Source organism: Alligator mississippiensis, chromosome 12 (assembly GCF_030867095.1).
Source record: "Alligator mississippiensis isolate rAllMis1 chromosome 12, rAllMis1, whole genome shotgun sequence".
NCBI lineage: Eukaryota > Metazoa > Chordata > Crocodylia > Alligatoridae > Alligator > Alligator mississippiensis.
This window is the reverse complement of record NC_081835.1, coordinates 26,814,213-26,831,390: the sequence shown is the minus strand read 5'-3', so window position 1 is coordinate 26,831,390 and position 17,178 is coordinate 26,814,213. Positions and strand designations below refer to the sequence as shown.

Genomic DNA, 17,178 nt, shown 5'->3' with positions numbered 1-17,178 from the left:
AAATATCTTACTGAGATATTATAAAAGAAGGGCCAAATTGTTTGTTGTGAGAGAAAATACTACTTAGGAGATAGGAAACATAGTGAGGACCCACTAACAGGACTCTTGTCAGAGGAAGGGTCTGTCGTTCACTTAATGAGAAGAGCATTTGTCACCCTTTTGCTTGTGGTAGTCCCAGGATCAGTGCCAGAGCCCTGGAAGACCTAGAGAGAGTCTGGCTCTATTCTCACCGGGTCCTGCTTCTGCCTAACCCCACTGCCAGCTCCTCCTGGGTTCACGGGTCCCTGATCTTACACCGTTCTAGCATAAAGTGGAGAAGGGACAAGGGATAGGGCAACCTCTTGTCTTCTTGATATGTTTGGGGACCTTCCTTCAATTGCTGGTACTACTAATGAATCAGAAAAAATGTTCCTTCCATTTCCCCAGGGACAGCGTCTGCTTTTAAACAATGAATGGGCCTCATTTAAAAGCCAAACTAGAGAGATTCTCTCTCTTCCTCTCATCTATGACACTCTTGTATGATCAGGGAGTTGCAGAGTGTTACTCAACATGGAACCTGATATAGAAAAAGCAGCAGACACCAGAACAAGGAGCAAAAAGAAAAACAAGGCTGGATCACTTTAGGGGACTGTCAAGTCCCAAGCATAAAGAGCATAGCAAAATCTCAGCTATCATTAAAAAAAAAAGTAAACTCGCTTTCCTGGTTATGGAAAAATGCTTGAAGACATGATCATAGTGTAAGCAAGAAAGTGATACTGGCCTAAGTTTGCAGATGCTTTTGAGGTGAGAAATGGCCTATTCCTGGCAGTGGCATGTTAAATCAAAAGACCTGGTCTTGGAGCCCCACCAATGCATTTTATTGGTGTCTTTTAATTATTCATTAAACTAGCTTGAAAATCAGACTTATAGTAACACTGAAGAAGAAAATCCTGGTTCGCATCTGGCTTAACTGGTCATGGAGTGTGAAAAACTATAAAAATGCTCTCTCTCTTACATTTTGTTTGAGTTCTGCTAAATTCAGAGTTTGCTCAGACAAGCCCAGTTGTGCTGCGTTCCAAGGCAGCAAGGCCTACTGAACAGGACACAACGGGAACTTGGAAATTTGGAGTACTAATTCTTGCATGGCCATTCCCATCCTGGGTGGCTTTAGGCACATTATTTAAGCTTCTGGGTCTTCATTTTTCCTTCAGTAGATGGGGAATAATAATTATAACTGGCTCACTTCACGTGAGGCGGGGAAGAAGAGGGCATATGATTTTAAGTGCTCATTATTAGCTTGGAGAGCATTGCATCTTTCCAATGCTTCTACAAATCTATCTTTGGTAAGACATAAATGGATGCTGGGTGGAGAGAGATGATGGTATTCATGGAAACTGTAGAGAATGGTTTTCTTTGCATTTCAAAATATGAAAAATGGCCACTTGCCATCCAAATTGTTCTCTCTGTATATTTTATAGTCCTTTGGGTACATAATACAAAACTGAGTTTTATCCAGTTCTGTATGGTATCAAATTTTATCCAGTCCTAAGATCACCTGATCGATTTTTTAAAATGTGCATTTAATTTTTATTTCAGTTTCTGTTTGTTAAGGCAGTATATGGTTTCAACGTAAACATAACTCAGCCACTGAACTGAAAATCTGTTCACCAGATGCAGTACAAATGGAGTCTTTGTAAACGAAGCTCACTTACAACAAAGAAAACCCATTAAATAGTAGCGTAAATATATAATTAACAAGAATGTTAGTGTTTAAAATATAGCCCTATCCACTTTCACATTGTCACATGGAGATCGTGTCTGTAAATTATACTTTCACAAGATTTTTAATGTAATTTATCTTGACTGATATGCCTATAGGTGCTGTAACTGCAAACGAGCAACATGCACTTGAATTCTTTTGAACACGTACATACAATATTTTCAAAATGAAAATGGCTTGTTTTCATTAAACTTCATAACTTTTCAATTTAAACTTTACATGTATCAAATGGTGAAAGCACAGAGCACTTCCAGACAGAAATTATGTTTTTAAACCAGCCAGCAGCAACCTTTTAAAGTAACATTCTTATGAAGTTGCTAAACAACTGTATTCACTTCCTGAGCACTACATGATGTTATGGTTTTATTTTTCTATCAATCTTAGCATTTTTACTTATTCCACTTTCCCACCTTTTTACATTATTTAAAGGTTCTCTTCGAGACTGAAGTTGATATACATGCCTAAAACATATGCATAAAAACATATGGCACCCCTGTACCCATTTTTTCTGCTTTTTATTTATTTTATTGAATAGCACTCCCTTATCAGCATTACGTTTTATGTTAGGCTGCATAAAATCTGTACATAGTATAAAGTAAAAAAATTAAGATAGAGACACAAGTGACTCCTCTCATTTGTATGATTTAATAGCTGTCTAATTATTATGGTTTAATTGTATTCCTAAGCTTCTTAAAATATATTTGCTATGTTATATAATTATTTTAGCTTAATAAGAATAAAATATCAAACATCTGCTTGCCCACGCTCCTATGTTTCATATGGTTAATCTGGTCCATTTTTTCTTATTTATCTAATTCCTCTTCTCAATCTTTTTATCTTGCCTACCTAACCTACTCTCCCTAGTTAATCTTACCTAGTCTACCTAATCAAATCTAGCAATATAGGCTTTCCCAGTCATACGGACTTTTACCTATCAGTTAGTGGACACTTAGCTTAGTTGCTAAGTAGTCTTGTTGATTTCAGCGTGAATAACTACAAGTACATAATTAATTAAGCACATGCATAAATCACTTCAGGACCAAGACTGCAGACATAAGATCAGTTTGCTTTCTCTTACCATAATCAGAATCTTTAAAACAAGCATCTAAATGGTCCTGGTCATCATAATCTTCAATGTCAATGCTATTTTTTGTGCTTTTCTTTAGTAACCTCTTGCCTGCATTTTTGTTGTTACTGCTCCCAGTTTTTTTGGAGTTCTGGGTTGAGATAGAGTTATTTTTAGCTTGGCTGGTATTCCACGAAGTTTGCAGGCAGGAGTCTGAAGACTGGAGATTTGCCATTGATAACATTCCCTGGATGGCTTCCTGTGTGCTAGGAGATGCAGGTGGCTGACTGAGGGAAAACATTAACAAATAAAAAGCTTTCAGCTAATTAGGAAAAAAACCATGTAACATTTTATTACTTTCACTGTAAATACACACAGAATTGATTTTTTCTGATTAAGGCTCTCACCACTGCCTAGGACTGTGGTATACCAATGATATAATCAAGCACAGAAAGTTTGATAGCCAAACAGAGATTTGAGACTGAGATGAAAATAAGGAAATCTTCCAAAATGTAATTATATAAATAATATCCCTCTTCACAAATTCCATCACCACTGGATGTAAAGAGCAGCCATGTGATTCCCCTGAACAAAATATAGTGATGAGCCTAGAACATTTTTATCAATTGGTAATTCCCCAGTACTCTTTTAGAAAAGAACTATCAGCTGTGTTGTATTTAGTTTTGGATTGAGTGGACCAGGCTCCACCACAAAATAGCTCCACCACAGAATGAAAAGCAAAATAGCGCCATTACTATTATGTACTTCAGTAAGCTCTCTGCTCTTATTTTGAACTGCTTGAAAGCATGGTGATCAGTACCAGCTTTCTGATCACTTGGCCTTCAGGTACACACTACAGGCTTTGAGTGTTTGCTAGATTCAAAACAACTCATCTATTTGCACCTAGTTTTATTTCCTCACCTTTAGATAGAGCAGACTAGGGCAACAAAATGGTTAAGGGTAAAATTTTCAAATGTGCTTCAATGATTTAGGAGCCCAAGTCTCATTTCTAAAAGTGACTTAGGAGCCCAAGTTATGTAAGCACTTGTGAAAGTTTTCCTCTTAGTCTCAAGCCAGAGTGACAAAAAACTATCTGTATCTGTTATTGGTGTGGACACATTTTTCATTCACTACCACTGCATCAAGCACAGGTAACCAAGCATCTGAGTCCATCTAATCAAACAACTAAGTTACAACAGCATTCCAAAAATCTAATACACAGCTATCACACAAAAAATCTCAACCACTGCTAAATCCTGTGGATCACAAGTGCAGGATTAAAGTATGTAACAAGAATAAGAGGATTATGCAGATGCATCCTTATGACCATGATGGACAACATTCTCTTCTATGTTTTGAGGACTACACCTTATCTTCAAAACTGATATTGAACTAGAACATAGTGTGTGGCTTCTGAATTGCAAGGTTTGTGTAGACATCTTGGCTCTTCTTTAGCAGCAGAAACCATTAATTATCAATGTTCAACATGGTATTTTTTTACTACATAAATATTGGCCCCATCTTGTGAGTTCCTAGATCTTAAGCCAGTAATAGTTAAGCATATGCTCAACAGCAAGTATGTGAGAAGTCCTGTTGATTTCACTCCTCAGTATTATGCACATTTTTAAGGCTATGCACAAGCATGCCTTTTAACCACTTTAAAAGGGGAGGGAAGCTGCCACTGAGGAGGGTGTAACAGCTGTTACAAAATAACTATTATATCTACATGGTCCCATGGATAAGGTAATTTAGCAAAATTGACCTACATTTGACCCTGGATTAAACAGTTAAAGTTACTATGGTTTAACCACACTTGCATGGCTACAGGAGGGGTCAGATGTCACAGTTACATTGTAACAGCTTCTATCCCTATAATTTGATACCAATTCAGTGATTATATGCCTGCGCTCTTATGTGTTCTGCTGGATCAGGACTCTAGGAAGCAAGGGGGATGAAGTTTAAGACCTGATGCTAATTTCCATCATGGAGGAACTGGTAAATTTCAGGTATTTTGGCTGTGTGTTTGATTAAAAACCTATTCTCAAATACTTGCACTGGAATGGGGGTTTTAACAACGTGAGACTTTTTCAAGCTGCTTTGCTTCATCACCACCACTTACAAGAGACATTGAGGAACCTTACCAAGTATACTTTATAGCAAGATGGTTAAAGGCATCACAATACCCAGCTAACATAATAGAAAGGCATTTGATGGGTTCAATCTTCAGCCAAAACTCATACATATTCAGTAAGACACTGAAGTCAGCAGTGACTATTTTCACTACAGGTCACAACAGTCTGGAACAATCCTGTAATGGTAGTTATGGGAAGGCCTGCCAGTCCTAAGAGGTTATTCTTCATTTTTACTTGCTGTTCTTCACAGTAGCCAAAATAAGGAATTAGAAATGGCTGCAGTCTTTAGACTGAAAAAGAATTTCCCCAGATCCCAGCCTCTGCTCCAGGAACTAAGGTTAGAGTCATCTGGAAAGGAGAAGGAAGGAAGGAAGGGCTGCTTTTAGTTTAGAGTGCCTGTTGAGAGTCTGTTACATCGGGAGGTCCTCTGAAAATGGTAGGTCTGACAACAGGAAACAGTCTCCAGGCAAGAAATTACCTTTTCTGTTAACCTCAGCTATGTCAATATGGATTCAATGCATTTCTTGAGATAACAGTATGGATGGCAAAAAAATACCATCCAAGATGGAGTGTCATCCATCAGCCAAAACGGCACCAACAGACAGGCTTATGACATGACATCCTACAAGATGTCCCACTGACTTCACTAGGACTTGAGAGCACTTGCTCTCTGGAAAGTGCCTTGCACCTCAGAAGAATGGTCATAGAATTCTTAAAAAATGTGTGATGGTGTCACATACCAGCATTCATCCACATGTGTAAATATTTAAAGTCACTCACTTTCCAACCATGGAGCAGCAACAGCTTCATTATATTCAGGACAGTTCCCACAGTTTACTCCTCTAACACAAGAGATTACCCTGATATACATTTTATATCCTTCCCTAGAAGCAAAGGGCATTTTTACACATGTATGCATCACAGCGCTGGATGCTTTGAAAAGCACCTGACGCTGCAATGCATGCATTTGTATAAGCTGCAATATGTGTGTCAGTGCTGAGAAAATGGCAGCGGCGCACTTTGGAACTAAAACACCTTGTAGGTGCTTTATTTCAAAATTCTATAGTGTCTAGGGCAGTTAGCTCTGCTTTATAGAGAAATGAAATAAGAACAAGTTGGAAGCTACAAAACATTCAGAAAGAAAGTAAAATGTAAAGCTTGATTGCAGAAAAAAAGCGATGAAATCCTGACTTTAGATCAGAAATCTCTTATAGTAAACATCTGTAAGTAAATTTCAGTGACAATTTCAGGCTTACTTAATATACAATCCTCTACTAGCAGCAGAGGGAACTAGTTATGCCCATCTAGTTAGAAAGGAACCAGACCCTCTCCCCAAGAGAGGAACAGAAACTGCTTATATAAAGAGTATCCTAAATCATCTCTTCTGGCATAAATCGGAGGAATTTTATAGCAAGGTCTAAAGAAGTCCAAATGTTAGTGCTATGTATTCTGGTATGCTGGGTACCCTGTCACCTCTTCCTTGTGTTCTGGTTAGAAAAGCAGGATCTCAGGAAACAGAAGCAGTAATCAGAGCTTTAATTTGACCCTGTCAAAGGCAAAGAATAGCATACGTGGAAAATGGAAAGACAGGTTGAGGAACACAGGAATATGATGAGAGTTCTGCATTGTTACTGGAGGCTTCACTCTGATGGACTGAAGAGCCAAGTAAAGTTAGAAATCCTAATATGTATGCATGGCCTGTAAGGTGACCTGCAAGGCTTTCACCTTTCTGCTTATTTTTAAATGATATATGAAGACAGGCAAGAAGGTTTTTATAAAACTTTTTTTTAAATTACGAGCTCATTTATTGTTAGTTCCTATGCCTTATTCGAAGGGATAGTTGTGATGAATCTTTGATGAAGGTGCCCTTTTTTCTAAAATGTTCATTAGTCTGTACAGTTAAACAGTAGCAAGAACAGCAACAACATTTAAAGAGTCTGACCAGGACTTTGATGTTATTATATCATCAGTTTTCTAGTCACAACCGAATCTTCCAGGGCTGACAAGTCCTGGATGTCCATACAAACAACATGCAGGGCAAAATCCATAAAATCTGAAACACAGCAACCCTAGAAACCCTTAAGGGCTTTCTCTTGACATGATAAAGAAGCAAAATAAAGCTAAAAATCTTTTTTTTTTTCTTTTTGCAGGTTACCTTTAAACAAAACATAATTCTAAGAAAAAACCTTGCATGTAGTAAAATTGGACCGCTCTACAGGAAAAAAGTATATGTGACCTTGGATCCATGTGAAAGTCCTAGTAAGGTCACATGTGTGACTCAGCTTAACCATTATTGTCCTATGTGCATGAACACTTATGAAAATGGAGACTAACTATTTAAATATTGTATGTAGAATTAGCCTTTCATTCTATTTATTTTGCAACCGTGTTTACAACGGCAGTCATACTACTAGAACGCTGGCTGCTGTCAAAGACTACATAAAAACCATAGAAAATAAGTAGGCTAAAAATATGACGTGTTCCACACAGCACAATGATTAAATAAGAAAAGAAAAACATGCTCCCGAGAATGCAGAACAAGCCCTGACTCTTCAGAAAACTGAAGTTTTTGAAAAGGCAGTTACTGTAGACTCAAGTCAACACTTCAGAGCTCAGGAAAAAACTAAAATGCAAAAACCACTGGCAAATATATTTTGAAGCAGCCTGCAACAGAAACCACTAACACACAACATTTCCTGGGGAAATTAGCAACAGTATGTCACATTCTCTTATTCAGTGCTAACTTCATCTACTTTAAATCATTTTAGATTCTGGATATAGTAACACAGAACACATTCAGTAAGTTTCTAGAAACTAGTCATATTCATAAATAAACCTGAAAATGAGCTAATCCCATTTTAGCCACCAGTGAATCAGTGAAAAGGAACATCAAGACATTTATTTGGTGAAGTAACACTTTAATCCTCTCATTACCATGCCAAATGCTTTAACCTTCTCTCCAGTGCATGCATATTCTACACCATCTCTGAGAAATTAACATATTTTCTTCACATTTTATTCAACAGTTTTCTCAAACACCAGACCCTCAAAACAGTGGAAACAGACCATCAAAAACTGACCACTAAATGGGAAAATTAGAGAGGAACTGCCTACAGCAACACAAGCTTTAACAAATAAATTGTGGAATTGATCAAAAACAGTGGTTCTGAAAGTCAAACCACAAACTGAACGTGTGTGTAAAAACCTCTTAAAGACACAGACAGTTATATATAAGGCAAAGTGTTTCTCATTAGGCCATGCGCTTACAGATTTGTATTACAGTCATTCTGGTTCTGTTTTCTAAGCCAGAAAAAATGTAGAATAAGAAACAGGAAACAATTATTAAGCTTTGTAAAGCCATATCCTCTTTCTATAGCTTTAGAGATGATTAAAAAAAACATTTATAAAAGTAAACTTTCTGTTAGTTAAAATCATGAACAAAAAGACCTTTAAAATGAAAGTATAGCAGGAACAAAGTAGCTTGCAGACAACTCTGCTGGCCCCAGGACTGGGTGGTTATTTTGAATGGGGTCTTTTAAAAGGGTAGTTAAACTATGCAGCATTATGGCATTTAGCAATATCACTGGACTGTTGCTACTTTGTCACTGAACAAATCATGCCAATTTTGTGTGTTGCTTGTAATAAAGAAGAATGTTTAAGGAGGGATTGAGAAAAGGACAGTTTAGCAATTTTTATGGATTCAGTTCACATTTTTGCAAGTAGTTTGACTACAGCATTTTTGTGACTTCTTCAGCTGGACTTTTTTTTTTCTCCCCCTTTAAAAGATACTTTGCTAGTGCTTGGAAACTTGTCACTCTTGGGAGCAGAGGGGGATTAGCTTACTTCAATAACTGTTCACTGGGTAGTAAGCATCTGGTGATTTTCAGCTGCTTATATCTCAGCAACCGAAAGTAGTACTGCACTGAAAACTGTCAGCTCACACAGAATCTTGATCTGTAAGACACAGTAAAATTTAGTAAAATTTGGCTCACCTAATGCATACTCCATACGCGAAGGAAATGTTCAGTTTGGCAAAAGAGCATTGATACAGTAACATCACAGCTCATTAAATGATCTACTTGAGGGAATTGTCAAACTAAAGAAGAGATTTTCAATTTCAAAGTTAGCCCAGGCTACTGTAGACACATGTTGTGGCCCAGTTTATGATCCAACCCTCAGTGAAGATAACGGAAGGACTCCCACTGGATTGGCTGACTGAGGCCAATTAGACTAAGTAAAGTTATGTTGAGTATCCAAAAAAAGTTTTCCCCTTTAGCTGTCTTGTGGGTAGCAGAACTTAACCACAGAAAAATGGAAATTGTTAATATATGGTAGAAAAAACAAACAAAACCATATTTGCATAATGGAGCACTGTAGCATGTTTGTGCACTGCATTGCTTTCATATTTTTTTTAAGTATGTTATGGCTGTTTATGAATATATTCCATTAAAAACAGCCCAGAGTAATTATGAAATGAAATATAGTAATTTCATTTATCAAGAGATTTTCTCAATCAAGCCTCAGCACATACTGCCAAAACCTGATTGTTTATACAGGAGCCAAAATTGATACGACACATTCTCACTAAACTACCACACACAGTGTAGTAATTCATGTGGAGTTGAGTTATTACTGCACTTTGGACTTTGATTTCTGAAACCACAAAGGCAATGAATGCACTGGATCCAGTGCCTGGGATAAGAGAAGAAAAATGAGAGAATTTAAATCCTCCTCTGCTACAGAACAGTGGTGTTAACCCATAATGGGAAATGAAGTAGCACTGATGTGATGGAGAGCAGGGTCTGGTCCAGCACATGTGAGGGTAATGTAGTTTGGAAAAGTCAGTTGACAAAGATCTGCTGCAAAATGTTCCATAATCCATGCATCATGTATCTTTGAGAGAGCTCTTCTGTACTGTAAACAGTTCATTTATTACCCAATAAGGCAAATATTTCATCCCACACAACTATCCAATTAGCAAATTAATCAGTCTCCAAATGAGTTCCACCAGGGCAAAAAGCCCGTTAGCTCAACAAGTCTACCTCTTTTAGCTTTATCTTTAGATCTCCTGCCATGTTTGCCCACTTCCATCCCCTTTCCCATCACAAAGCAAATGAGTTATCCTTTAAACTCACTGATACAATTTGCTTTGGTAATTTCACTTGGTAACTCATTCCATACATTCACTACTGACTGTGGATTAGGATCATGTTTGGAATTCTCTACTTTGTGCTTAATTTCCAGTGTTTCCCAGTGTCTACTCTAGATAATATCCTCCTCTCTGGAAGCTCCTAGTGACAGAGTTCATTCCACATTACCAAACTCCTTTCATAACCACAAATGGCAGCTTTTCTGTGCCAAGGCAAAATGGAGCACACAGTGGAAAGAGATAGTGAGCAACAGTGACATCACAAATCACCTTTCAATACATGTGCTCTAGATTCAAGCTCTTCCCAGGAGTCTTGGGTCCAGCTTGACTACTTCCACCCCAGTCATGGACTTTGTCCACATACCATGGTACAAGGACTAGAGAGGGAGGTGAGGCTGCAAAACAGACCCTGCTCTGGGTGGATGGTTTCCTAGTAATCCAGTGTGACAGCTGGCTTTGCCAATTTTCTCCATGTGTCAGGCTTGAGAAGGTTCTTTGTGCTTGGTAAGATGTTATGATAATCTTGCTAGTACTGTGTGCCATAAGCTACATGAATTATGAATAGAGTGAAACCTGTCCTAAGCACTGCTTTAACAACTGACAAAAATGGTGGCTTAATGAAATTGGTCTTCTAACAAAAGGTGGAACAGAAATGATGTTAGTGTAGTTTGCTATGCACTTTGGGGTGACCTCTTTAGACAGGCCTAATAAGGAGAGCCTCAGCTACAGGTTTCACAGTGGTAATGTGACATTATGGGTCTGCTCTGACTGAATGGCAGAAAAGATCTTTTCTGCTGTATTGCCAAGATGTGGAGGGATCCTGCATCTCTATGTAACTAGAACCCTTTTGCCCCCTTGAATTCCAACTGTTCTGATTTGTTTCCTTTCCCTGTGCCAGCATATCCTGTTTACTAAAGGAAACTGCCTGGGTTAATAGCTTCCTGGATTTTCCCATACAGAAAACCAGATCATATATTCTTCAATCAGGCATAAATTCCTAGTTGCCTGAATAACCACCTGAAGGCTTTTCCTGGGAAGCCCATGACTTGTCTGATTCATTTGCCTGGCACTCCTAATTTTGACACATTCTATCAGAAATTTCTGATATCTGACATCATTTATGCCTCTGCTATTGTTATGTGTGTTGTAGTAGCACTGAAATGCCAACTGAGCTCAAAACCTTATAGTGATATGTTCTAGTCGCTCCAATAATAATAGCCAGTTCATGTCCTGAAGACCATACCACCAAAATTGACAAGAGAAAAGAAAAGATAGGACAAGGAATCATAACCCTTATTTTATAGATGGGGAAATGAGGCTTAGAGAAATTGAGTGAGTTGTTCAAAGGTACATAGGGAGCCTCCATTAATTAATTTCACTAAAGACACTGCATTTGCTTGAAATCGACATATGCTAAGTACCCTGCTGAATCATGGCTAAGACTGGATTTTCCCTGTGTTGTTTTTGGACATTTAACCCTTACATTTCCACAGAGGTGAATTGACGCTAATGTCCCAGTTCGAAACAGCTCCAATGTTTGCAGTTTGGCCTCAATTTTGTGACTGATTTTTAAATCATTTCTATTTGCTAGGAAGTGTTTCCAGTTTTCAGCTATGCCCTACACTGCAAAAGATTTTTTCTCATTATTTCCAGGACTCCAAAGTTTGGGTAACAAAATTGATACTCTACGTAAAAATTTCTCATTTTAGCACACTTAAAGCCTATACATAGAACTGTAGGCGAGTCAGGCCCCAAGGTGACCCAAGGGGTCTCCATTTTATGCCTGCTGTCCTATAGAACAGGGCTGGCCAATTTCTAATGCCCTCAGCTACATATCACATGGACTTTGCACCCCCGGCTTCATATCATTTGGGCCACGTACCATGTCATGCAAGCCCTGCCCCCTATACTACATGGCCACTGATACTCCATGTGAACCCCTCTTCCCACCACTGCACAGGTCCCAACTTGCCACACAAGCCACCTCCTCCTCCCCCCACCGCACCACACAAGTCCCAGTGCTGGGACATGCCTCACCATACAGGCCCCTTACAGCAACTCATGACGTGGTCCTGCCACATGGTTCCCCTATCCCCCACCCCACTCCACTGCATGCATCAGCACCCACTGCCCTGCACCAGCAGAGATCCCATGCTGGGTCCGTGGGGCCTGCAGAGCTTTCCAGCCATGAGCTCCTTCAGTTCCATGGGCTGCACTGCTCCAGCACTCCCCCAGGGCTGGGGACAGGCAACAGAAGCTGGAGGAGAGAGGGAGCGCAAGAAATCTGTTGGCAGGGGCAAGAAAGCAAAGCGGGAGGTGGCATCTGGACTAGGATGCCACTTCCAGCTTCTTACCCCAAGGGCATAGGACAAGGAAGAAGTCTCTTTTATCACAGAAACAAAAGTTTGCTGAAATGCAAAATCCTGTTAGTTACACACACACACACACACACACACACACACACTATGTTGATTTAAGAGAGAGAGGGCCATTTGTGCCTACCTGTTGGTGTTATACTCCAAACCCCCAACCTCCTTGCTTGCCTGCAACAGATCTAGAATTCCTGCAGAACTTCCGCTCTCTTTCTTTACTTTGGAGTTGCGGCCTGGCTTTGCCTCTGTGTCAATGTGAAGTGAATCTTCATCAGAGGAGTCATCACTCTGCAAAAGCAAGAAGTCTCAGAAAAGCAAAAGAAGATACCAGCCTGTTTTTGTAGCATGCTGCTGCTCTTTTCATCCCAGAAAGGCCTAGGGCAAAGAGGTTTTCCCTACAGCTTGTTTTGTTTTCAGGGTCATATTAATGTTACTGAAAGAGTGCCAGGCAGTCCCAGAGCCAGATGCTCCCTATTCATCAACAGCCCAGACAGCAACATGGGCTTTTGGTCACTTGCCTATATATCCCAATCTGGTTCTGAGTGAATCCCCATCAGACCAAAAAAGTGTAGAGTTTCCAGGTTCACCCAAACTTTGGCATCACTACTGAGACCACCAGGGATGGGTCCCAGTTATAGCTAACTGGTTCTGTATTGTGGACTTCTGTGCTCCACTAACTACACTGAGACCATCAGCTCATTTCATACCATGCACGCATCAGATGGCAGCAACTGCCCACAGCTGAGTCACTGCTTTACCCAATAACCTAAGGAAGAGAAGCTCCTGAAATATCCTTGAACCATCATTGTTGCAGTGTTTCAGACTGTGTAGCTTGCATGCTTATTGTCCCAAATTCAGCCAAAAGGTTTAAGTGCTTACTTAACTTCAGGTGTATCCTTAAGTGCTATCCCATCAAAGGAGGGAATTAGACTCATGTGTTAAACAGCTTTCCTGAATGAAGACTAGACAAGTCCCACTGAAATCAAATGTTTGAAGTTAGACATATGCTTCAGTGTCTTGCCAAATCAGGAGTATTACAGGTGTGAGACAACAAGGAAATGAGGTTCCCCATACATGCTAGTAAATAAAGGCTTTAATTACCACATAATGGTATTGTTGGCTTCCTGTAATATACACCAGCAAATGCTAATCAGCTGTTAAAGTTACTTTGAAATGAAAGTGTTGCAAAGTCCTATATGAAAAATGATTAATGGCAACCAGTGCTCAAAGAAAATGAGAGACTGGGGGAGCGTGTTTACAGTCACTGGCCATGACAGCACACGAGAAACACAGCCCAGGGCAAAGCAGGAGAATACTATCTGGGTTAGAACGCTCTCGCTACCCTTCACACAAGGAAAATAATCTTAATGTCCAGTCTCCTACTTACTTTGCTGTTACATGCCATTCAATTCCAGTCTTCCTTATTTTTTATGTTTACTTACTTCACCGCAGAAGAAAAGTGGCAACGTTCTGTTCCTGTACTACTGCTTCCCCTTCACTTCTTTCTTTCTTTCCCTCCCAACCAAATCCTGCTCTAATTGCTCGCAATGTCCAGCCCCTAATATGTAGGTACCATCTGGCTAAGGAGAGATGGAAAGGACATTGTTTGGAGCCCACTAATGCTGCTCCTTAATTGTCCAGTGGGAAAGCTGAGTGACTAAGCAAGCTTCTGGCATGGCTGTGTCAATCCTTAATGGGAAACCAGGTGTCCAATGCTCCACAGGGAAGTCAGTGAGCGTCCACAGGTGCCATGTGGTAAGAGAACTGGGCTACAGGAAGCAGAAAAGAATGTTCTAGGGATAAAATTCTGTCAGTACAATTTATTAAGTCAAGCCACAACAGTCTTTAAATACCTGAAGGACAATTACAGAGGATGGAGATGACCTTTTTTCCATAAGCACAGAGGACAGAACAAGGAGCAATGGAGCCTCAAGCTTCAGCTGGGGAAATTTACACTGGAGACAGGAGGACCTTTCTAACTGTAAGGGTAATCAAGCATTAGCACAGGCTACCTAGAGAAATTGTGGAATCTCCAGCCCTGACAATTTTCAAGAGCAGGTGAGACAGGGACTTGGTTGGGATGGTTTAGTCAGGGATACTCCTGCCTTGAGCAGCAGGCTAGACTAGATGACTTCATACAGTCCCTTCCAGCCCTACTTTTCTATGATCTTATGAAACTCAGAATATTTTAATGCAACCCATGGTAGACCTGACAAGTCATCTCTAATTAGCAGACTAGAAAGAAGTTATATAGATGTGAATGAAATGCCAAGTCTTTACCTAATTATGAGGTGAATTCTCGTTTACACTGAACCCCTTTTATGAAACTCTTACTGTGTGAAGGCCCAATGTATGAAGGCATAAATGTAAGCACAATTTCAACATGACCTACTGCATACATGAAATTAAGCATGGACTTAAATAGGCATTCAGCACCTCACATAATTAAATCCTCAATATACTTCTTGATGGATGTGTCTATACATCACCATACGGCAATGTTGCTATGGTGCTGTGCTAAAGCATGGTGCAATAACTGCCCATACTGTGCCATGTGCACAGTGTACAATTAGATGTCACTGCTATTTTGCCATAGTGGCATGTTAAAACAGGGGAGCACGTTGCTACAGCAAAGTAGCTACTGATCACATGTAGATTCACGTGACTGCTACATCACTATAGCACACCATACGGTGATGCACCGTGTCACTACAGTGACATAGGGTGACGTGTAGATGTGCCCAATTAATATAAAGTCACTCAGACAGGATGGGATAGCTACAATAATAATAAAATACCTTATATGATACCGATTCCACCTTTGGCTTTTTAATTGGTGTGTGTTGTAGAGTTTCTTTCTTATCTGATAAAACTAAAAATAAAAAGAATTACAGGTGAGATTGACCATTCATTTACCAGAGAAACAGCATGTATAGCATGTAAGGTAGAATAAAGTTTAAATCCACTGTATTTGTTTTAAATGTGATAGTGCAAATAAAGAAGGCCACAATCTTTATTGTGAAACATAATGTAATGTTAAATGCATTTTTGAAAAATAAGATTTAATCACACAGATGCAGACAAAATAGAAGAAACTCTTACAGGGCAAATCTCTTTTTGTAGTGTTTTTCTTTCTTCTAATTGGAAACTCATCGATTTTCAGTTCACCATCATCTGAGACATACTCATATTCATCACGCACAGGTTTTGTTTTATCTTCTTTGAAATTTTGGAGAGACCCAAACACAGTAGTATTCAACTGGGTTTTGACTCCCTTGGACCTACTTGGAAAAATGTTATAAACACAATTTTACACAGAGAAAGGTACTAATCATAGCATATTTCTTATTAATGTAGAATGATTTACAAAATGAATGATTTACAAAAACTTTACAGGAACTACACATCAGAGTAATTCTCTGGATTTCAAGTATGTGTAATGATGACAAACAGTATGGCATATGCCTCATACAATGTACATTGCCATATTTTTACTCACCCAAGCAGTTTTTTGTTAGCAAAAGAAAATGTAAATTTATTGTCCTTATTTCCTGATAAAGGTGTCTTTTCCAATTTGTGTTCCTCTTCCATTTTTAGTAATGAATCAGGTTTACTGTTCTGAAAAGCATGAAAGGAGCAACAACATTCAGTTAATAAGTTAATGATATTTTCAGACTTCTAATCACAATGTGGTATTTATTATCAAATAATAAGGATCCATGGAACATGCATATGCAGATATAACAGACGCTAGACTAGACAGACAGTCGGTTCCTCACCTCAGTTACACACTGGCCACGGCTACAAGAGACACTGACTGCACAAGCCACCAAACGGCTTTGTGACCCTTACCATGCAGTAGCATCACATCACAGTTTCTGCCACGCAACACTACTGCGCAGTATTCTCAGGCTACTGCGCAGTCAGCATCTTGTGTGGATGTGGCCACTGAATTGGGAAAGCCTCCCTGTTCAGGAGAACACATCAGCATATATTTAACAGCCCCATTCTCATTGAGGCCTGAGTATTACATCAATGAGAACAGAGCTAGGTCTACAATCATTTTTCTGACTGAAAATCATTTTGTTGGCACCTGTAATTTTGGACCTGATACTCCATTTATTTACATCCACATAAAGCACGAGTAATTTCTGGGATGCTATGCAGAGACTGGGCCCTAAACTTGCACACTGTTCCTGCTATGCTCTGTTTTTACGTACATTGTTCTCCAACTCCTACTTTTTACCTTTATTGTCCTCCTGCTGCCATGCAACACAAGTTTACAACAGAGCTTACCTTATATTTCCACTTGGCTTCTGTTTTGGTCTTATTCTGCTCTCGAATTTCAAATTTCTCCACCTCGTTTTGTTTATTAACAGTTTCCTTATTAGGAACATTTAAAACGTTCTTTGCAGCCTGTAAAATATTCAGTGGGTTCTTTTAAACTGAACAGAGTTTGTGCCATGTCTTCATCACTTCTACTTTATATTTGCATTATCTGGCAGTGTGAGACATTTTGTAAAATATTTCTGACATTGATCTTCTTGATTCTTTTTATCACAAAAGCCTAGATTCCATCAAAAATAATGCTTTTAGAGACAAAACTAATTTTATTTTTCCTTGATCGATTACCAAGGCCAGTATAAATATGCTGATCTCCCTGCCTGCTGCTTTATTGACAGGTTTTACAGACTCATACA

At 39.2% G+C, this 17,178-nt stretch overlaps 1 protein-coding gene across 2 annotated transcripts in view; it reads right to left on the bottom strand.

Moving 5' to 3' along the window:
• Positions 1-17,178, bottom strand: part of PHF2 (PHD finger protein 2) — a 170,051-nt gene that overhangs the window by 15,105 nt on the left and 137,768 nt on the right. Inside the window, exons 13-18 of one of the 2 annotated variants that reach the window (XM_014596567.3) lie at positions 16,775-16,894; positions 15,978-16,096; positions 15,581-15,762; positions 15,277-15,350; positions 12,609-12,766; positions 2,838-3,112 (exon numbers count right to left, since the gene is read on the bottom strand). In XM_014596567.3, the coding sequence (XP_014452053.2) occupies positions 2,838-3,112; positions 12,609-12,766; positions 15,277-15,350; positions 15,581-15,762; positions 15,978-16,096; positions 16,775-16,894 (928 nt within the window). The remainder of the gene's footprint in view (positions 1-2,837; positions 3,113-12,608; positions 12,767-15,276; positions 15,351-15,580; positions 15,763-15,977; positions 16,097-16,774; positions 16,895-17,178) is intronic. The other variant, XM_014596569.3, reaches the window with a different exon arrangement.